The following is a 23,578-nucleotide window of genomic DNA, read 5'->3' as shown; positions in this document are numbered from 1 at the left end:
GGATTCTTTCCGCCCACCGTGTGGTTCTCCTTGTGATATAGCTCCATGTGGAGCTTGTATGCCTTGGATCTTCTTCATCAATGGATTCATTTGCTTCTTGAGGTCTGATTGCAGCAGAATGAAGAAGCAGAAAGATGAATGGAGACGCCACTTCAAGTAGAAGATGAGTCTAGAATAAGCTTACCACCATAGGATGTCATGGATAAGAGCTTGAAGGTAGAAGAAGATGAATGGAGGGAGAGGAAGAGAAGAGCACGAAATTTAGTGCCTCTAAAGAAGTCTAAACTTTGAAGTTTAATTCTCAAATGATCAAAGTTGAAAAAATGCACACTCATAACCTCTATTTATAGCCTAAGTGTCACACAAAATTGGAGAGAAATTTGAATTTCAATTCAAATTTCACTTGAATTTGAAATTAAATTTGTGGAGCCAAAATTTCACTAATTATGATTAGTGAATTTCAGTTATGGTTCAGCCCACTAATCCAAGATCAATTCCAAGATTCTCCACTAATTGTGCTTAGGTGTCATGAGGCGTGTAAAGCATGAATGACGTGCACAAAGTGTGACTATATGATGTGGCAATGGGGTGTAGTAAGCAAATGCTCACCTCCCCCTCTAAAATTTAATTGGATTGGGCTTCTACCAATTCAATTAAATTTATTTCCCAACACACACATCAAATATTCACTTAGTGCATATGAAATTACAAAACTACACACAAAACTACTCTAGGTGCCCTAAAATACAAGGGCTAAAAAATCCTATATTTCTAGGATATTCTACCTACAGTATGGAGCCCTAAATACAAGGACCAAATATAATGACATCCAAATCTAATATGTACAAAGATAATTGGACCCAACCTTGGCCCATACGCTATGAAATCTACCCTAAGGTTCATGAGAACCCTAGGGCCTTCTTCTACAGCTCTAGCCCAATCCTCTTGGAGCCTCTTGCTCATGGCTCTAGTGACTGGTCCTTTCCTCTTGCTCATTGCTTATGCTCATGTAAGAAACTTAGAAAACAAAAAAAAAAATTCAACAACAAGACTACTTCTAGGAATTGATTTAGAACATGTTATGAACTAAATAACATGCATGAATTAGACTCAAAATTCAAAAGATAGGCTAAGAATGACAAGAATACATGAACAAATGTATCTAGAATTCAATCAACAAAATAAAAATTCAACACAAACTTAGAACATGTGACAATTATTATGACTAAACATGACTCTAAGACAACATGGATTAAGTGATTTACACTTAGATTTTTTTTTTCTAATCAATATTTTGGAAGAAAATTTAGATCTAAAGGTTCAACACAAGAAGATTATGAATGAAAAATGATAGAACCTAAAATCAACACAAAAACATGATTCAAGTGTAGATCTATAGAATTTGAACCATAGAAATGCAAGAACTAGTGTATGAGTAATTATTAACTTCACAAAGATGTCTTGCCAGCTAGTTGCGATAACTTTCTTCCAAGGGATATGCTTCAAAAGTTCCCCAAATTTGAGCTTTATTTTCTAAATCAGAGTTGTCTAACATTGTCCATAAAAGATATTCATCTTTATATGGATCTGTCAAGATGTTGTATGTCATCAAAGGTTTTAGGGCGATGGGGATTGAATATTGTACTATATTACACCAAATGGCCCATATGGTTGGTTCACACAAATCCCACCCAATCTCACAGAACAATTCAAATATACCTCCAAAGGGTATCTCAGGGTCAAATATTTGTGATGGAGTGTATTTGAATCTCATGGTTTTATGCAGAAAATGGAAGTAATGAGACTTAGCATATTCAAGGATCTGTGCAGGAGTATGAGGAATCAATCCTGGAGAGAAAACCTTAACAGTTTTGGTTGTTTCAGATAATGGTTTTACCATGAATATCAATGGGAAGGAGTAAGTGGAAGTTATCACCTTAACGGTCTTGTTGTTTGGTCTGGATAAGAAATCAGGAATCAAATTATTCTTCCCTTTTATGTGTTTCACAGAAAAATCATATATGGAGAACCAATCCTTGAGCCTTAAGATTTAAGGATCTGATGGCATCTTGTTTTTAAATTCCAAAATTTTTCGGAATGACGAATTGTCCATGTGAACCTGAAACTGGTGTCCTCTCAAATGAAAATCAAATTTCTTGATTCCATTTTTTACCACCAATGCCTCTTTGAATGTAGTATGATAATGTTTCTCAGCTTCCTTGAATTGTCCACTCGCATGACCACAGTAATAATTCTTCTCTCCTTGTTTTATCATGATAGCTCCCCAATAATTATCACTTGCATCAGTTTGTAATATCCTCTAGCCTATTCCAGGAATCTTCAAGGCTAGGGGATTTTGGGCAATCTTCTTGAGTTCCTTGACTGCTATCGTCTGTTCTTCTAACCATGGAGAAGAGTTTTTGTTCAAAAGTTTGGGGATAAAATCTCTGATATAATTTACAATTCCCAATAATTGTTGGATCTAATTGACTATGAGATTTTCATCAGGAAAATTTAATAGCTCTTGAGCTATGTGAGACTAAGGCTGATAAGTACCCTGGGAAAAATGCATCCCTAAGAAATCAATTAGGGATTCAGCAAGCTGAATCTTTTTTTTCTGAGAGCATGATCCCATGCTGGTTGGCTATCTCAAAGAATTGATGCAACAATTTTTTATGAGAGGCAATATCTTTTGAGAAAAGGAGGATGTCATCTATGTAGACAAGAGTGTTTTCTAGAATAGGTTCAAAGATTTTGGTCATGGCTTTCTGGAAGAGAGAGGGTGCTACTTTTAGACTAAAAGGTAGGACTGCCCATTGATACTGAGCATTTGGAATACAAAAGGCTTGGACTTAATTTTTCAGCTCTTTTTTCTACGTAAAAAGCTTGGCATGCTCAGTTTGACTGGGTTGGCTCAATCAGACATTGCCTCAGCAGATCTTTGCATTCTTGTCTAGCTGCTTGTAGATCTAAAGGTGTCATCCCTGGATGGGTTGCTTTTGTTGGATTGATATCTTCATTTAATCTGAATGGTAGATCAACAAAGTATTCTTTGTTTTTCCATAAAGGATATGGATGGTTGAAATCTTCATGACTGTCTGCGCATAGGGAGGAAATCTTTTGTTTAAACTCTCCAACTTCTGGCGGGGCTTCTGCTAAAGAGAAAAGCCTTGTAATTTCTGAAAAAGGACTTGAATTCTCTTTCGAATTTGATCCCGATAGAATGTATTTGGAGTTTATCGGCAGCAGTATAAACATCCATTCCTATGAGGAGGTCTCTATCAGGCAATTTGCTTCCAATGACTTTGGTCCAGATGATACTATCAGGAAAAAACTTGATGTGACTATTGGAGCATGTGTTACTAAGTCAGTTCTGAAAACTTTCCCATCAGCTTCTACAAAATAAGCTACCTCATTTTTCCAATATTCTTGTGGAAGAATATATGTATCCATCGTCGTCCTTTGAGCTCCAGTGTCTATGAAAGCAATAACTTTGATAGGTTTTTCAAACTTTTTTGCCAATACTTGAATTTCAACACATGGTTGAGGAATCGTTGGCCTGATAGATTGTTCTTCTTGTATAGAGAAGATGGGGATTGGAGAAGCTGGAGATTCTTTGTCACAAGAATCTCTCTGATTTAAGGCAAATTCAGTCTTCTCATCTAGTTCACTCTTTTCAGAATACATGGATTTTATATCATCATATTCACCGATTTGAAGTTGAGAGATTAGTCTGATGGCTTTTTGTGACTTCTTAGGACAATTTTTTGCATAATGTCCTGTCTGGTTGCAAATGAAACATCTTTGTCCCTTGGATTTTCCTTTCCTTTAGATTTTCCTAAAAAACTTCAATGACCTTCTTTTCCCCTTGGTGTCAGCTTGTAAGACTTTCTTTTTCTTTGGTAAGCAATTGCAAGTCTTCTCTCTGCATTTGATCTCCAAGTAAGACTTTCTTTTCCCCTTTGCTTTTTGCACCCACTATCCTAAGGAAAAATTACCTAAATTTATTACACACAAATGGAAGTAGGGTGACCTATTGGAGGCTCCCAACTTACTTTCAACGAAAAGGCTTTTTTGTTACAAAATTTGAAAGCAAAGCAAATTGTCAATTACAAAATTAAAAAAAAAAAAAAAAAGTCCTCAATTGTGGTGGCTATTCTCTCTTTGATATTTCACTCAATTTGGAGTGCTTCTTAGTCCAATAGCTCTTAAGGTGGTTAGCCTTTTGCTTCTTGACTCAAATTCTTCCAAGGTATGAAACTAATCCTCCTTTCCAATTCCCTATATGGTAACTCACAAGCAAGGAAACAAAGAGACAAGCAATAACCAAAGACAAAAAAAAATGAAATGAAAGCTAAACCAATAGAGTTTTAACAAGAAAAATTTTCTAGTATTATTCAACAATTAAATCAATGAAAAGCACACAAAAGCAAGCTAGGACTCAAAGAGAAACCTTGAATGGCTCTAGAGTAGAGTAGAAAAACTAAAAAAAAAAAGACTCAAGAAACCTCTAGTTTTGGCACTTGTTTTCACAATAATTTTCAATTGAAATTTCAGAACTAGGATTGGTATAAAATAGGTACCAATTATAAAACAAATTTTGAGCCAAAACAACAAGCACACTTCCCTTTCACTTTTTTTTCGGAACACTGATTTTTCAGCCAACTTGTGTGATTTTTCTTTTTTCTTCCTTTAATCCAAATCGCTTGGTTCTGTTTTCATAATTTTGGTCCAGATGTCTAGAAAATTCAGTAAAAATTTCAGCTCAAAACACGTAGTGACCAATTCCTAGTAATTTATACAACTTCGTATGTTCAAGCTGCCAACACCAGCGATTTCAACCTAGAAATCAAGAGTAGTGTTTATGTTGCTTAAGGCTTGGATAGTTACAATTTGTGTTTGCTTACGCTCAATTATCTTGAATAACGCCATTCAAGAGAGCTTAAGACTTATTTTGATTCAAAAATCTAGCCACAACTCAGCACCACAACTCAACTTCATCATAGGCATCATGTAGGAAACTTAGAAAAAAAAAAAAAAGAGTTCAACAAGTCTACTTCTATGAATTGATTTAGAACATGTTATGAACTAAATAACATGCATGAATTAGACTCAAAATTCAAAAGATAGGCTAAGAATGACAAGAATACATGAACAAATGTATCTAGAATTCAATAAACAAAATAAAAATGTAACACAAACTTAGAACATAATGTGACAATTACTATGACTAAACATGACTCTAAGACAACATGGATTAAGTGATTTACACTTAGATTTTTGTATTTTTTTTTTCTAATCAATATTTTGGAAGAAAATTTAGATCTAAAGGTTCAGCACAAGAATATTATGAATGAAAAATGATAGAACCTAAAATCAACACAAAAACATGATTCAAGAGTAGATCTACAAAATTTGAACCATAGAAATACAAGAATAAGTGTAGATCTAAGATTTAATCGGTTTATTTTTTTTTTAATCTACTCTTAACAGCACCAAACCACAACTCAATGGAGGATATACATGGAGAATAAGATGAAGAACAAGGAATTAAAGAGAATTCACTGAACAAAAAGATAGAGGAAGCAAAAGAACATCACTTAAATGAAGATGCTCTTGATACCACATGATGTAAGCTCCATTGGAGCTTGTAGGCCTAGGATCTTCTTCATCAATGGATTCCTTTTCTTCTTGAAAGATGAATGGCAGTGGAATGGAGAAGGAAGAGAGAGAGGAGATGTCACTTTCAAGGAGAAGATGAGTCTAGAAGAAGCTCACCACCATAGGAGGCCATGAATAAGAGGTTGGAGGAAAAAGGAGATGAATGAAGGGAGAGGAAGAGAAGAGCACGAAATTTTGAACTCTAAAAGAGCTCTAAAATCTGAAGTTTAATTTTCAAATGATCAAAGTTGAAAAAATACACACACATGACCTTTATTTATAGTCTAAGTGTCACACAAAATTGGAGGGAAATTTGAATCAATTCAAATTTCACTTGAATTTGAAATTAAATTTGTGGAGCCAAATTTTGGAGCCAAAATTTCACTAATTATGATTAGTGAATTTCAGTTATGGTTCAGCCCACTAATCCAAGATCAATTCCAAGATTCTCCACTAATTGTGCTTAGGTGTCATAAGGCATGTAAAGCATGAATGACGTGCACAAAGTGTGACTATATGATGTGACAATAAGGTGTAGTAAGTAAATGCTCACCTCCCCCTCTAAAATTTAATTGGATTGGGCTTCTACCAATTCAATTAAATTTATTTCCCAACACACACATCAAATATTCACTTAGTGCATATGAAATTACAAAACTACCCCTAATACAAAAACTACTCAAGGTGCCCTAAAATACAAGGGCTAAAAAATCCTATATTTCTAGGGTACCCTACCTACATTATGGAGCCCTAAATACAAGGACCAAATATAATGACATCCAAATCTAATATGTACAAAGATAATTGGACCCAACCTTGGCCCATGCGCTACGAAATCTACCCTAAGGTTCATGAGAACCTTATAGCCTTCTTCAGCAGCTCTAGCCCAATTCTCTTGGAGCCTCTTGCTCATGGCTCTAGTGACTGGTCCCTTCCTAGGGACGATTGCATCAGTTTTATACCGGTCTTCTGGTTTTAGGCCAAGTTGACAAAAACCTGATTTTAAATCAAACTTTGAAAATAAGTTTGATTCTCTGATCAAGGTTGGGAGAAATGAGGCGTTTGGGATTGGAAACTTATCATCTTTGAGAAAATGATTGAGAGGCTTATAGTAAATGATTAACCTTTTCTTTCCCCTTAATTTTCAGCTCTTTTTTCTACGTAAAAAGCTTGGCATGCCCAATTTGACTCGGTTGGCTCAATCAGACCTTGCCTTAGTAGATCTTAGCATTCTTGTCTAGCTGCTTGTAGATCTAAAGGTGTCATCCCTGGATGGGTTGCTTTTGTTGGATTGATATCTTCATTTAATCTGAATGGTAGATCAACAAAGTATTCTTTGTTTTTCCATAAAGGATATGGATGGTTGAAATCTTCATGACTGTCTGCGCATAGGGAGGAAATCTTTTCTTTAAACTCTCCAACTTCTTTTGTTTAAACTCTCTTTCGAATTTGATCCCGATAAAATGTATTTGGAGTTTATCGGCAGCATTATAGACATCCATTCCTATGAGGAGGTCTATATCAGGCAATTTGCTTCCAATGACTTTGGTCTAGATGATACTATAACGAAACAACTTGATGCCTACTGGAGCATGTGTTACTAAGTCAGTTCTGAAAACTTTCCCATCAGCTGCTACAAAATAAGCTACTTCATTTTTTTCAATAATCTTGTGGAAGAATATTTGGATCCATCATCGTCCTTTGAGCTCCAGTGTCTATGAAAGCAATAACTTTGATAAGTTTTTTAAAATTTTTTTTCAATACTTGAATTTCAACACATGGTTGAAGAATCGCTGGCATGATAGACTGTTCTTCATGTATAGGGAAGATGGGGATTAGAGAAGCTGGAGATTCTTCGTCAGAAGAATTTGTTTGATTCAAGGCAAATTCAGTCTCTTCATCTAGTTCACTCTTTTCAGAATACATGGATTCTATATTATCATATTCACCTATTTGAAGATGAGAGATTAGTCTGAATGCTTGTTGTGACTTCTTAGGACAATTTTTTGCAAAATGTCCTGTCTGATTGCAAATGAAACATCTTTGTTCCCTAGATTTTCCTTTCCTCCGACTTTTCATAAAAAACTTCAATGGCCTTCTTTTCCCCTTGGTGTCAGCTTGTAAGACTTTCTTTTTCTTTGGTGAGCAATGTTAAGTCTTCTCTCTGCATTTGATCTCCAAATAAGGCCTTTTGCATGCTCTGCTATACTTGGCTTTTCTGTTCATGGTATTGGAGAAATACTGGTGTATTGGTGTTGTCTACATAATTTGTCAACGACCTCCTGAGTGAATTGATGGATTTGTCCCATAGACATCGTAGAAAAATCCATTTTGGCGGCCGCTACCATCTTGTTCAATTCTGGTTGTATTTCTTCTGGTAATGAAGCTACATATGTATTCTTGAGGTTAGGATCATTGAGACCGTTGAGAAGATAAAATCTCTTATTCATTCTTTGGAAGTGTCTGTCCAAATCTTTTATTTTTAAAGAACAGCCCATCATTTCAAAGAATTCTTGCCTGATCTTTCTTTCAATGATCTTTCCTTCTCCAATAAATTCTTGATGGAGAGTTCCTAGAACAGCTACAATAGATCCCAATTCATGGAACTGGTCTTGACGCACAGTTCTTAGATTGTGATACCATTCCTTTAATGTTCCTCTCATCCGACAACAAAATTCTTCAATTACTTTGTAAGGATCTGCATCTTTCATGAATTTTGTATCGAGCCATGCTCCCATCTCGATGAGTTTTTTTCTCCATTCTCTTGGAGGAGTATCATCAAGGGTAAACCAAGGTCTTGCATTTGACTTGGAGGATGAACCCTTTGAGATAAATGGTTCTTCTTCTACAGGAGAATCATAGAATGGTTCTTCTGTGGAGCGGGCCATCAAGATGTTTGAGATGTCCATGTATCTAACCTCTTCTTTTCTGTCGAAGATTCTGTTCTAGTTTCATCAGATTCTTCTGAGGTTTATAGCTTGTGTTGAATTGATAACTGGGAGTAGGGATATTGAGAATCTTGAAAGTCATGGGGATCTATCTTTAGAGTTTCTCCTAATCTTGTGGGAGATTCGACTTTAATTTTGTGGATTCTCCCTTTGGAGGTTCTGGTTTTTTCTTATAAGTCGAGGCTGTGGGCAAAGACCAAGACGGGCTAGCTTTGGGAAAAAAGTAGTCTGGAGGGTTTGGGAATGGAGAATAGAAAGTAGGAGAATGAGGGGTTAAAAAGGAATAAGGATCTAAGACAACACTCTATTTTTCTATCATCTTTGATTCTATGTATCGATCCAGATCCTGAACTTGAGCTTTAAGCCTCTTTATTTCCTTTTCTTTAGCATCAGAAGTTGCTTCGAAAGTGGTCTTTCTCCATTCTTCTTCAAGGCGAGAAATTTCCTTGGAAAGTTGATGGTGTTGTTTCTCCATCCTTTCGGACAGATACGGTAAATTTTCATCATTTGTGCTCACTTTAGTACATATCTTGTCAATCTTCTCATTTATCTTTTTCAAGAGATTATTCTGGGCTCTAGCATTATCTGTCTGCCCGTTTAAGACTTCTTCGGCTTGGCTAGGGCTTTTAAGCTTCCCCTCTGACCCTACTTCCGTAGAAATTATGTAAGGCTTGGTTGAAACTTTTGTCCCTAGGTCTGTTTTTCTGTCAATAAATGGAAACTCTTGATCATAGGATGTGGAAGAAAACATCATGCAAGGTATAGGTACCTCAGGGATCTTCAAAGGTGGATGATTCCAACCTAGAATTTTTGTCATCCTTTTCTCCTTCCAAGAAGGGTCTTGTGGATATTTCTTCTTTATCCCATCCACGGTCCATTTTCAGGGTCACTCCTCCTTTGTGGTGGTGGAGCTGGTTTACAAGGCCTTGGCTCTGGCTTTCATCTGTCTTCATCATCATCATCTGTATCTTCATTTGTGTCTCCATCATGATCATCACAGGAACAGTCTGAATCACACATTTTGGGAGCAACTTCCCAAATAAAGTGTCTATTTACTTTATCTGAATATATTACACTTCGATTTGCCTTGACAAATATCGGCATCCTGTTGTCTTCTTTAACTTTAGGTCTTATCATTAAAGAATGAAAAACCTCTAAAGAGTTGCTACTATTGGCTTCATCTAGTTTCTTGAAGGTCGTGGTTACAAGCCCATTAATTGAGCATTGTAGTCTTTCCAGTCTTATTCTAATGCAGAATAGTCATCAACCAAATCTTCCACCTTTTGAAACTCAAGTTCTAGAACATAAATCTTTGTTCAGATTTGACCATCATTAGTATTCTGAAGTATTATCCAATCAATAGGATAACTATCCCTTGGCCTTTGGGATGAACTTGGTAGATTTGGATTCAAAGGTCTGTATGAGTAATTATTAACTTCACAGAGATGTCTTGCCAGCTAGTTGCGATAACTTTCTTCCAAGGGATATGCTTCAAAAGCTCCCCAAATTTGAGCTTCATTTCTAGATCAGAGTTGTCCTTGCTCCATAAAGTAAGGATAGTGAATAATCACAATAGAACCTAGTTCTCTTATGTGATCTCCTGTGATTCAGACTGTTCCTGTGATGACCATGATGGAGACACAAATGAAGATACAGATGATGATGATGAAGACAGATGGAAGCCAGAGCCAAGGCCCTGTAAACCACCTCCACCACCACAAAGGAGGAGTGACCCTGAAAATGGACAGTGGATGGGGATAAGGAAGAAATATCCACAAGACCCTTTTTGGAAGGAGAAAAGGATGACAGAAATTCTAGGTTGAAATCATCCATATTTGAAGATCCCTGAGGCACATATACCTTGCATGATGTTTTCTTCCACATCCTATGATCAAAAGTTTCCATCTCTTCACAGAAAAACAGACCCAGTGACAAAAGTTTCAACCAAGCCTTACATAATTCCTATGGAAGTAGGGCCAGAGAGGAAGCTCAAAAGCCCAAGCCAAGCCGAAGAAGTGTTAAACTGGGAGACAGATAATGCCAGAGCCTAGAATCAGCTCTTGAAAAAGAGATAGATGAGAAGATTGACAAGATATGTACTTAAGTGAACATAAATGATGAAAAGTTATAGTATCTGTCTAAAAGGATGAAGAAATAATACCATCAACTTTCCAAGGAAATTTCTCGCCTTGAAGAAGAATGGAGAAAGACCACTTTCGAAACAGCTTCTGATGCCAAAGAAAGGAAAATAAAGAGGCTTATAGCTCAAGTCCAGGATCTGGATCGATACATAGAATCAAAGATGATAGAAAAAAAAGAGGGTTGTCTTAGATCCTTATTCCTTTTTACCCCTCCTTCTCCTACTTTTTATTCTCCATTCCCAAACCCTCCATAATACTTTTTTTCCAAAGCTAGCCCGTCTTGGTCTTTGCTCATAGCCTCGGCTTATAAGAAAAAACCAGACCCTCCATAGGGAGAATCCACAAAATTAATATCTCTTCCCAAGAGTTCAGTCGAATCTCCCACAAGATTAGGAGAAACTCTAAAGAAAGATCCCCATGACTTTCAAGATTCTCAAGATCCCTATTCCTAGTTATCAATTCAACACAAGCTATAAACCTCAGAAGAATCTAATGAAACTAGAACAGAATCGGACGAATCTAAGGAACAATCTAAAGAATCTTCAACTGAAGCAGAAAAATCTTATTCTAACGAGGAATAAGAGGTTGGATACATGGGCATCTCAAACATCTTGATGGCCCGCTCCACAGACGAACCATTCTATGATTCTCCCGTAGAAGAAGAACCAGTGATCTCAAAGGGTTCATCCTCCAAGCCAAATGCAAGACCTTGGTTTACCCTTATGATACTCCCCCAAGAGAATGGAGAAAAAAACTCATCGAGGTGGGAGCATGGCTCGATACAAGATTCATGAAAGATGCATATCCTTACAAAGTAATTAAAGAATTTTGTTGTCGGATGACGGGAACATTAAAGGAATGGTATCACAATCTAGGAGTTGTGCGTCAAAACCAGTTCCATGAATTGGGATCTACTGCAGCTATTCTAGGAACTCTCCATCAAGAATTTATTGGAGAAGGAATGATCATTGAAAGAAAGATCAGGCAAGAATTCTTTGAAACGAGGTGTTGTTCTTTAAAAATAAAATATTTGGACAGACATTTCCAAAGAATGAATCAGAGATTTTATCTTCTCAACGGTCTCAATGATTCTAGCCTCAAGAATACATATGTAGCTTCATTACCAGAAGAAATACAACCAGAATTGAACAAGATGGTAGCGGTCGCCCAAATGGATTTTCTACGATGTCTATGGGACAAATCCATCAATTCACTCAGGAGGTCGTTGACAAATTATGTAGACAACACCAGTATTTCTCCGATATCATGAATAGAAAAGCCAAGTATATCAGAACATGCAAAATGCCTTACTTGGAGATCAAATGCAGCGAGAAGACTTTCCATTGCTCACCAAAGAAAAAGAAAGTTTTACAAACTGACACCAACGGGAAAAGAAGGCCGTTGAAGTTTTTTAGGAAAAGCGGGAGGAAAGGAAAATCCAGGGGACAAAGATGTTTCATTTGCAACCAGACAGGACATTTTGCAAAAAATTGTCCTAAAAAGTCACAAAAAGCCATCAGACTAATCTCTCATCTTCAAATCGATGAATATGATGATATAGAATCCATGTATTCTGAAAAGAGTGAACTAGATAAGGAGACTGAATTTGCCTTAAATCAGACAGATTCTTCAGACGAAGAATCTCCAGCTTCTCCAATCCTCATCTTCTCTATACAAGAAGAACAATCGATCAAGCCAGCGATTCCTCAACCATGTGTTGAAATTCAAGTATTGACAAAAAAAAGTTTAAAAAACCTATCAAAATTATTACTTTCATAGACACTGGAGCTCAAAGGACGATGATGGATCCAGATAGTCTTCCACAAGAATATTGGAAAAATGAAGTAGCTTATTTTGTAGTAGCTGATGGGAAATTTTTCAAAACTGACTTAATAACACATGCTCCAATAGGCATCAAGTTTTTTTTTTCCTGATTGTATCATCTGGACCAAAGTCATTGGAAACAAATTGTCTCACAGAGACCTCCTCATAGGAATGGATGTCTATATTGCTGCCGATAAACTCCAAATACATTCTACTGGATCAAATTCAAAAAAGAATTCAAGCCTTTTTCAGAAATTACAAGGTTTTTCTCTTTAGCAGAAGCCCCGCCAGAAGTTGGAGAGTTTAAAGAAAAGATTTCCTCCCTATGCGCAGACAGTCATGAAGATTTCAACCATCCATATCCTTTATGGAAAAACAAAGAATACTTTGTTGATCTACCATTCTGATTAAATGAAGATATCAATCCAACAAAAGCAACCCATCCAGGGATGACACCTTTAGATCTACAAGTAGCCAGACAAGAATGCTAAGATCTGCTGAGGCAAGGTCTGATTGACCCAACCCAGTCAAATTGGGCATGCCAAGCTTTTTACGTAGAAAAAAGAGCTGAAAATTAAGGGGAAAGAAAAGGTTAATCATTGACTATAAGCCTCTCAATCATTTTCTCAAAGATGATAAGTTTCCAATCCCAAACGCCTCATTTCTCCCAACCTTGATCAGGGAATCAAACTTATTTTCAAAGTTTGATTTAAAATCAGGTTTTTGTCAACTTGGCCTAAAACCAGAAGACCAGTATAAAACTGATGCAATCGTCCCTAGGAAGGGACCAGTCACTAGAGCCATGAGCAAGAGGCTCCAAGAGAATTGGGCTAGAGCTGCTGAAGAAGGCTATAAGGTTCTCATGAACCTTAGGGTAGATTTCGTAGCGCATGGGCCAAGGTTGGGTCCAATTATCTTTGTACATATTAGATTTGGATGTCATTATATTTAGTCCTTGTATTTAGGGCTCCATAATGTAGGTAGGGTACCCTAGAAATATAGAATTTTTCAGCCCTTGTATTTTAGGGCACCTAGAGTAGTTTTTGTATTAGGGGTAATTTTGTAATTTCACATGCACTAAGTGAATATTTGAAATGTGTGTTTGGAAATAAATTTAATTGAATTGGTAAAAGCCCAATCCAATTAAATTTTAGAGGGGGGGTGAGCATTTGCTTACTACACCTCATTGTCACATCATATAGTCACATTTTGTGCATGTCATTCATGTTTTACATGCATCATGACACCTAAGCACAATTAGTGGAGAATCTTGAAATTGATCCTGGATTAGTGGGCTGAACCATAACTGAAGTTCACTAAGCATAATTAGTGAAATTTTGGCTCCAAAATTTGGCTCCACAAATTCAATTTCAAATTCAAGTGAAATTTGAATTGATTCAAATTTCTCTCCAATTTTGTGTGACACTTAGGCTATAAATAGAGGTCATGTGTGTGTATTTTTTAACTTTGATCATTTGAAAATTAAACTTCAGATTCCAAAGCTCTTTTAAAACACAAAATTTCGTGCCCTTCTCTTTCTCTCCCTTCATTCATCTCCTTCTTCCTCCAAGCTCTTGTCCATGGCCTCCTATGGTGGTGAGCATCTTCTAGACTCATCTTCTCCTTGAAGTGGCATCTCCTCCCTCTCTTCCTTCTCCATTCCGCTGATATTCATCTTCCAAGAAGCAAAGGAATCCATTGATGAAGAAGATCCTAGGCCTACAAGCTCCAATGGAGCTTACATCATGTGGTATCAAGAGCATCTTCATCTAGGTGATGTTCTTTTGCTTCCTCTATCTTTTTGTTCAATGAATTCTCTTTAATTCCTTGTTCTTCATCTTATTCTCCATGTATATCCTCAATTATCTTGTGGTTTGGTGCTGTTAAGATTAGATTAAAAAAAATAAACCGATTAAATCTTAGATCTATACTTGTTCTTGTACTTCTATGGTTCAAATTTTGTAGATCTACTCTTGAATCATGTTTTTGTGTTGATTTTAGGTTTTATCATTTTTCATTCATAATATTTTTGTGCTGAACCTTTAGATCTAAATTTTCTTCCAAAATATCGATTAGAAAAAAAAATATAAAAATCTAAGTGTAAATCACTTAATCCATGTTGTCTTAGAGTCATGTTTAGTCATAGTAATTGTCACATTATGTTCTAAGTTTGTGTTGAATTTTTATTTTGTTTATTGAATTCTAGATACATTTGTTCATATATTCTTGTAATTCTTAGCCTATCTTTTGAATTTTGAGTCTAATTCATGCATGTTATTTAGTTCATAACATGTTCTAAATCAATTCCTAGAAGTAGACTTGTTGAACTCTTTTTTTTTTCTAAGTTTCCTACATGATGTCTATGATGAAATTGAGTTGTGGTGCTGAGTTGTGACTGGATTTGTGAATCAAAATAAGTCTTAAGCTCTCTTGAATTGTGTTATTCAAGACAATTGAACGTAAACAAACACAAATTGTAACTATCCAAGCCTTAAGCAACATAAACATTACTTTTGATTTCTAGGTTGAAATCGTTGGTGCTGGCAGCTTGAACATACGAACTTGTATAAATTACTGGAAATTGGTCACTACGTGTTTTGAGCTGAAATTTTTACTGAATTTCCTAGACATCTGGACCAAAATTATGAAAACAGAACCAAGCGATTTGGATTAAAGGGAAAAAAAATCACACAAGTTGGCTAAAAAATCAGTGTCTAGGAAAAAAAAAGTGAAAGTGAAGTGTGCTTGTTGTTTTGGCTCAAAATTTGTTCTATAATTGGTGCCTATTTTATACCAATCCTAGTTCTAAAATTTCAATTGAAAATTATTGTGAAAACAAGTGTCAAAACTAGAGGTTTCTTGAGTCTTTTCTTTTAGTTTTTCTACTCTACTCTAGAGCCACTCTAGGTTTCTCTTTGAGTCCTAGCTTGCTTTTGTGTGTTTTTCATTGCTTTAATTGTTGAATAATCCTAGAAAATTTTTCTTGTTAAAACTCTATTGGTTTAGCTTTCATTTCATTTTTTTTTTTTGTCTTTGGTTATTGCTTGTCTCTTTGTTTCCTTACTTGTGAGTTACCATATAAGGAATTGGAAAGGAGGATTGGTATCATACCTTGGAAGAATTTGAGTCAAGAAGCAAGGGGCCAACCACCTTAAGAACTATTGGACTAAGAAGCACTCCAAATTGAGTGAAACACCAAAGAGAGAATAGCCACCACAATTGAGGACTTTTTTTTTGTAATTTTGTAATTGACAATTTGTTTTGCTTTCAAATTTTGTAACAAAAAGGTCTTTCATTGGAAGTAAGTTGGGAGCCTCCAATAAGTCACCCTACTTCCATTTGTATGTAATAATTTTAGGTAATTTTTCCTTAGGATAGTGAATGTTTTGTTGGGAACCTTAAATGAGGTCATCCAAACACTCTTAAGATCCGCCTAGTTTGTATTTCTTGCACTTTAATTTCTTGCTTACTTTCATAGCTTATTTCCTTTACCCTCCATTGTCAAACCTCCTAGATAGCTTGCATTTTACCAATTAGTTTTTACCTTATCTTTCACACCTCTTTTAGTATTTATTTTGGCTAGTTTCAGCCATAGTTTCTTTTACCTTTTATTTTCAAACCCCCAACAAGAAAGAACCATAACTTAGGAACCAACATGAGTCTTCATTCTTCATCTAGTGTTAATGGTGAGGGTTCTACTCCTAAGGACCCCTTGTATAAGTTATTAGATGAGTTGAGATCCCTTAAGTTGTGGAAAGAAAAACAAGAGAGAAAATAAGAGAGGAAGAAAGAAGAAAAATAATGAAAGAAATGAAAAGAGAAAAACATGTCTCTTATAGTAGTCATGACTCTTGCAAGAGTTTAAGTGAAGAACTTAGCGACTATTATAGAGGGCGCCATAGTTCACATACTAAACATCACTCCCAAAGAAGAGGAAAGGATAGAAGGCCTCAAGAGGTTAACATTAGCTTCCCATATTTCCATGGAAAAGATAATGTTGAGGCCTACTTAGATTGAGAAATAAAGGTTGAACAACTTTTTGTTTGCCATCATATTAGCGAAGAGAGAAAAGTTCCATTGGCTACCCTTAGCTTTCAAGGGTATGCCCTCTATTGGTGGACTTCCCTTGTTAGGGAACGAAGGATTTATGGGGATCCTCCAGTAGAGTATTGGAATGATCTTAAGAGTGCCCTTAGGAAGAGGCACATTCCCTCCTACTATGAAAGGGAACTTATGGACAAGCTCCAAAGGCTTAGACAAGAGAGTATGAGTGTTGAAGAATATAGACAACAAATGGAACTACTCTTTTTAAGAGTTGGACTTAGGGAAGAGGAAAGAACAAGCATAGCTAGGTTCCTTAGTGGGCTTAATATAGAAGTGAGGGACAAGGTTGAACTCTTTCCATATAGGGACCTAGATCAGCTAGTCCAACTTTGTATAAGAGTGGAGCAACAACTTAAAAGAAAGTCTTCTTCAAAATCTTATGGTTCTCACTCTTATCCAAGGAAGGACCAAGCCCATGAAATTTTGGGGGCTGCATCATCAAAACCCTAGGAAGATAAGGGTAAGACCATAGAGAAATACACCCCTAAGACTAATTCCGAAGAAAGGACTAGCAACATTAAATGCTTCAAATGTCTTGGGAGAGGTCACATTGCCTCTCAATACCCCACAAAGAAAACCACGATCATGAGGGGTCAAGATATTTATAGTAGTCAAGAGGAGACTACTTCTAGCCCATCCTCTAGTGGAAGTGAAGATGATGTAAGGGGTGAAGAGTATAGTGAGGAAGTCTACCCCCATGAAGAATGTGACCTCTTAATGGTTAGAAGACTCCTTGGAGGTCAATCTTGTGATCTATCCCCATACTAAAGAGAGAACATCTTTCATACAAGATGCAAAATTTTAGATAAAACTTGTTCTCTCATTGTGGATAGTGGATCTTGTTGCAAAATTTTAGATAAAACTTATCAACCTCAGCCTCACATAGCTCAAGAGCTGTTAAATTTTCCTGATGAAAATATCACAGTCAAATAGATCCAACAATTCTTGGGAATTGTAAATTATATCAGAGATTTTATCCCCATAGCAGCCTAATATACCAGTTCATTGTCCAAACTTTGGAAGAAAAACTCTTCTCCATGGTCAAAAGAACAAATAATAATAATCAAGGAACTCAAGAAGATTGCCCAAAATCTCCCAGCCTTGAAGATTCCTGGAACAGGTTAGAGAATATTACAAACTGATGCAAGTTATCATTATTGGGGAGCTATCATGATAGAACAAGAAGGAGAGAAGAATTATTAATGTGGCCATGCCAGTGGACAATTCAAGGAAGTTGAGAAAAGAGGCATTGGCAGTAAAAAAAAATGGAATCAAGAAATTTGATTTTCATTTGAGAGGACACCAGTTTCAGGTTCACATGGACAATTCGTCATTCCCAAAAATTTTGGAATTTAAAAACAAGATGCCACCAGATCCTCAAATCTTAAGGCTCAAGGATTGGTTCTCCATATATGATTTTTCTGTGAAACACATAAAAGGGAAGAATAATTTGATTCCTGATTTCTTATCCAAACCAAACAATAAGACCGTTAAGGTGATAACCTCCACTCACCCCTTCCCATTAATATTCATGGTAAAACCATTATCTGAAACAGCCAAAACTATTAAGGTTTTCCCTCCAAGATTGATTACCCATACTCCTGCACAGATCCTTGAATATGCTAAGTCTCATTACTTCCATTTTCTACATGAAACCATGAGATTCAAATACACTCCAGCACAAATATTTGATCCTGAGATACCCTTTGGAGGTATATTTGAACTGTTCTATGAGATTGGGTGGGATTTGTGTGAACCAACCATATGGGTCATTTGGTGTAATACAGTACAATATTCAATCCCCATCACCCTAAAACCTTTTATGACATACAACATCTTGACAAATCCATATAAAGATGAATATCTTTTATGGACAATGTTAGAGTGGTTTTCTCTATAGCATGGTGGCGTATGAAGCTGAAAAAAATTCTAGACATTGAGAGACAAAGAGAAATCTCAGAAGATCACATAAGAGAACTAGTTTCTATTGTGATTATTCACCGTCCTTACTTTATGGAGCAAGGACAACTCTGGTCTAGAAATGAAGCTCAAATTTAGGGAACTTTTGAAACATATCCCTTGGAAGAAAGTTATCGCAACCAGCTGGCAAGACATCTCTGTGAAGTTAATAATTACTCATACTGACCTTTGGATCCAAATCTACCAAGTTCATCCCAAAGATCCAAATCTCTATGAAGTTAATAATTACTCAGAATACTAATGATGGTCAAATCCGAACAGAGATTTATGTTCCAGAACCTGAGTTTCAAAAGGTAAAAGATTTGGTTGATGACTATTTTGCATTAGAACAAGACTGGAAAGACTACAATGCTCAATTGATAGAGAAATTGTTACACAAAAAGAGATATCATTATCATCACCCAGTATACGGAAGTCTCACCAGGTCAGAAGTACAGCATTACAACTTGTCATTATCGACCAGATCAGATTAGTAACTGCTGAAGAAATCTTGTATATAGGTGTGTTGTAAAGAGAGTAATCTTCAGGATAAGGATGACCGCAATCCTATCCTCGTCATCGTGTGCCACGTGTCAGTCGTTTAGAAGTTGCCTTATCTTGAGTCTACTCAGCCTTATCTTATCTGTAATAACGTAAATTCTATGTTATCTGTTGTTGTAATAATCTTATCCTTCCCTGGATAAGACTTTGTACGTTAGTGTCGATTTCTCTCCTATATAAAGGGGATGAGTCTGTATGTTGAGGCACACTGAATCGAATAATACTCTCTTCTTACTAAAATGACTCTCTTCTAAATTCCTTCTTCTCTGAAACTCTGAGTTATATAATGATTATCATTTGAAACTCTCACCAGCTAGTATGCTCTACACTCGCCTCTTTGGAGGATCTTGTGTATCAGAACGTCGAATATTGATATCAATTAATGGGTTATCCCTATAGTCTGTAAATATCTTGCATCAAAGTTATCCTGAAATGCTTAATGTCTTAGGTATGTAATGCATAAAAAAACAAGGGATGAATATTGTCCTTGAAATAACAAAAAGAAATGCTTATTCACGAGATGAACAACTTACTTTAAATTATGTTAACATTTAAATAACTTAATAAAAATTATGTTTTATCATAATTTTAGCACGTTTAAATTTATTGGTTTAGTAATTTTAATATGAACTTACTTTTCTCTTGCTTATTATCTCTTAACTAAACTAATTAATGTATTAACATAACTAATTTATGAATGTTCTATTTTTGTAACATGCGAAATATTATAAAAAAAATAACACATCAGGATGAATATTTTTCACAAAATAACAAAAAGAAACACCTGAATCATATGATGAATAATTTAAAACTAATTTAAAACTTGATGAGTTAGAAAAATTAAGCTTTGTTATATTTTCATTACCTGTAAGTTTGGTGGTGTAATAATTTAATATAATTTACTTTATCTTGCTTACTATTTCTAAACTAAACTAATTAATTTATCAACTCAACTAATTTATGAATATTTTATTTTTGTAACATGTGAAGTATAAATAAAACATAACAAATAGGGATGAACGTTTTTCACGAAAGAATGAAAAGAAACACTTAAGTCATCCGATGAACAATTTACCTTAAATTATGTTAGCATTTGAATAACTTAGAAAAAATTCTAATATGATTTTAGTACTTTTAAATTTATTGTTGTAATAATTGTAATATGAATTTAATTTTATCTTTCTTATCAGAAGATTTGGATATGTTTGTTTGACTTATAGGGTGTTTTCTATCTTTAAGTCTTATAGAAAGAGTTCTTCAACTATAACTGAATCTCGTGGTTTTCTTCTATAATTTTTGTATTTTTTTTCTTTGTTGATTGATTTAAATTTATACATAATAATCATGGGTTTCTTTTTTAAAATCTTTCTAACCGAATATTAAGGAATCAAGAAACTCACTCGAATCGCAATCTCATGCCTTATTGGATTTTGGAAAGAAAAGAATGGAATTTTGCTAATCAATATTTCTTTAAGTTGATTTGTACATATGGCAGCTCCAAAGCCCTTCTGTCAATTCTCAATTTTTTTAATACCATACCACTTTTAGGAAAATCCTTGCCATTCATGTGTTTTATCTTTATTAGTTGATGAAAGGAGACTAAATGAAGTAGGACCAGCTAAAGTGTTGGGCTTTATCACACCAAAGGTCCAAACACATGCAGCTTCACAACAAAGCTCACCCATCTTATAGTTTTATACACAATATCAACAAATGCATTGCAGAACATATCATATATACTTGATTCAGGTTCTTTAACATAATTATAATAAGAAAGAGACTAATATTTTTTTCTTGATTGTTTTGTATTCACGTTTATTTTTTTTATTAATATTAATATAAATAAATTAACTCTTATATAATTAATTTTTATATTGAAATGAGACAAATGTCTTTAATTTTTTTTTGGTTGACCATCTATCAGATACTTTTTGGATAAACTGCTTTTGTTTCTTTAAATATGTTGGTCACCTTGATACAATATAACATGACATTATTTTTTTTCTATAAAATCTATATTATAAATCATTCTTATATAATATTTAAAAAAAAAAACCGTGTATTACATGTGTAAGAAAACTAGTTAATCAATATCCAAACATTTAAGTTCAGACAATAGTCGTGGCTCGTGCACTATTCTAAGTTCAGACAATAGTGCTACCTATTCTTAGTTTCTAATACCACCTCATTACACTCATTGATTTCAAATACACACTTTATCTAAACCCAAACTTAGGTTATAACTTAGAAATCATTTCTCATTTGTTTATCAATTATTCACTTCCGAGGAGAAAAATTAACCAGCAAAGATTGTCATCTTGTAAAAAATGTACATAACCCAAATAATATATAGATAAGGAAAAGGACAGAATGTAATTAAGTTAGAATTGACAAGTTAACCAACATGGCCTTTAAGTTAGCTAAAAAAAATCCCCAATTCAGAGGCAGAAAACTAACTTCCATTCATCTACACCTCTTGGGCCTACACATTTGTTACAAACCCATAAAACTATAAAACTCAATAACCCAAAAAATCTACATATCAATGTTTGAAAAAAAAACTGTTATTATTTTCTTTTCTAGATATAGCTGACATTTCAATTCTCTTCTTCCCTTTTTTTATTTTAATTATTTAGGGTCCCCACTCACTCACACTGCGACGAGAAAAAGATCATCATGAATCATGAGAGAGAAAGAGAAAAGAAGGTGCAGGTGCACATGGTCAACAAGTACAAGAGATGCACCTGATCAAGCCACTCTCGTTGCAAGCCGTACACGTCTTGAACCCACCTTTCTCCGCGTACACCTTGCGCGCACCGGAACACTCCCCGCACAGCACGAACCTATGATCGTCGCACACGTGGCACACACGGAGGTGCGAATCCACTGCGGGCAAGCCCTCGAGAAGCTTCTTGAGCTCGCCACTCTCGTGCAGCCACCTCAGCTCCTCGGCCCCACCGACGTACCTTCCGTTAATGAAGACACGTGGCAGGGTCAAACCGGATTTGTGACCCGTTACCCGACGGAGCTCCGAGAGGAAACCCGAGTCCATGGACACGTCGCGCTCGTCCAGCGCGACGCGGAACCCGCGCAAGATGGAACGCACCGTTTTGCAGTCCTCGAACGTGGCGCGGACCACGCGCAGGCTCGTGAAGTAGACCACCACGCGCTGCTCCGAGCGGAGAATGGACGGCGGAGGGTGTGGTTGGGCGGCGCGTGGGGCTTCGTCGTGGGCGCGTGAGGAGATTTTGGGGTTAGTTGACCAGGCGCGGAGGAGCGAGTTGGCGAGTGTGACTCGGTGGAAGATAGAGGGTTTGGGTTTGGTGGTGGTGGGTTCATCTAAGAAGAGGGTTTGAATGTCTTTGAAGGAAGAACATGAGAATGGAGAAGAACGAGGTTTGTTCCAAGGTTGCAACATTGAAAATGGGAACTAAAATAGAACAAAGATTTTTTTTTTTATTTGGGTTTTTTTGGGGGGAGTTTGAAGGGGAAAGGTGGGGTTTTTGGAGGAAGAAAGAACTAGAAGTGGGGGTTGTTGGATTTTGTTTTGTTAGTTTGGGATAAAGGGTAAGATTTAGTTGTTCAAAGTTTGGATTTTGGTAATTGAGGAAGGAGATTGTAGTGGTGGGAAATTTTGCATTTTGTGAGAGAAAGAGAGAGGCGAATGGGGGTAAGGAGTGAGTGAGAGAGAAAATAGTGAGCAAACGGGGGAAGAGTGGAGAGGGAGATTGTGGTGGTGGTTAAGGTAGTTGAGGGGTTGGTTTATTTTTGCTTTTAGAGGAGGTTTAAGAGGGAAAAAGGGGGATGGATTGGGAGAGATTGAGATGTTAGGTAATTATGGTGCCAATTCTCGTTTTAGTTTTGAAAAACAAAAGTAGTAGTAGTAGTATATCCTAATTACAGAAGCAGTTATGTCTTTGTCAAACCTTAATAAGTACACGTATTAGTTTGGCAGAGTGAAGGAGCTTCCATTTATTGCCGCATCTCTCTCACAATGTGAAGGGGTTTATATATTAGGATATAACTTAGTGAAGGAGCTAGCTTCCAGTGTTATACCATCATCGACTATGAACAACTCGTATAATCTAGTATCGACTATGTGGTATACCATCATGGGTTTTCTATGAACAATTCGTACAATCAAGTATCGATTATGTGGTATATCATCATCAACAGTTTTTAATGGAAGAAGTTAGTTTTTAAAATAAATTTTTGTATCTCCAAATAGTCAAATAGCATTAGTTTTTAGTTCTCAGTTAAGAGATATATATTGGAAAACAAAAAGAAGGCACTAAAATGTTTTCTTCTTTGATGGAAAAAGAAAATTAAGATAAGTGAAAGATAAAATATATTTATAAATGTTAATTTCTTAAAATATTT

At 35.8% G+C, this 23,578-nt stretch overlaps 1 protein-coding gene and 1 non-coding gene across 4 annotated transcripts; one reads left to right on the top strand and one right to left on the bottom strand.

Moving 5' to 3' along the window:
* Positions 1 to 879: 879 nt before the first annotated feature.
* LOC100805215 (uncharacterized protein At5g39865) lies at positions 880 to 23,171 on the bottom strand. 3 transcript variants are annotated; one of them, XM_006591185.4, is made up of 2 exons: positions 21,943 to 23,171; positions 880 to 1,017 (listed from the first exon to the last, which is right to left on the bottom strand). In XM_006591185.4, exons 1-2 carry the CDS (start codon positions 22,614 to 22,616, stop codon positions 993 to 995), a joined length of 699 nt encoding a protein of 232 aa, XP_006591248.1. In that variant the 5' UTR covers positions 22,617 to 23,171; the 3' UTR covers positions 880 to 992. The 3 variants fall into 3 exon arrangements, with proteins under 3 accessions (XP_006591248.1, XP_006591249.1, XP_003538314.1); XM_006591186.4 differs by lacking the exon at positions 880 to 1,017 and adding an exon at positions 18,819 to 19,280; XM_003538266.5 differs by lacking the exon at positions 880 to 1,017 and having other exon boundaries at positions 21,529 to 23,170.
* On the top strand, positions 2,601 to 2,715 carry MIR5369 (microRNA MIR5369). Its single transcript, NR_048838.1, has one exon. It is a non-coding gene; the product is annotated as a microRNA MIR5369 (primary transcript).
* Positions 23,172 to 23,578: the final 407 nt, after the last annotated feature.

Source organism: Glycine max, chromosome 11 (assembly GCF_000004515.6).
Source record: "Glycine max cultivar Williams 82 chromosome 11, Glycine_max_v4.0, whole genome shotgun sequence".
Taxonomy (NCBI): Eukaryota; Viridiplantae; Streptophyta; class Magnoliopsida; order Fabales; family Fabaceae; genus Glycine; species Glycine max.
Note: the sequence above shows the minus strand (reverse complement) of the source record. Positions and strands in the feature narration are given on the sequence as shown.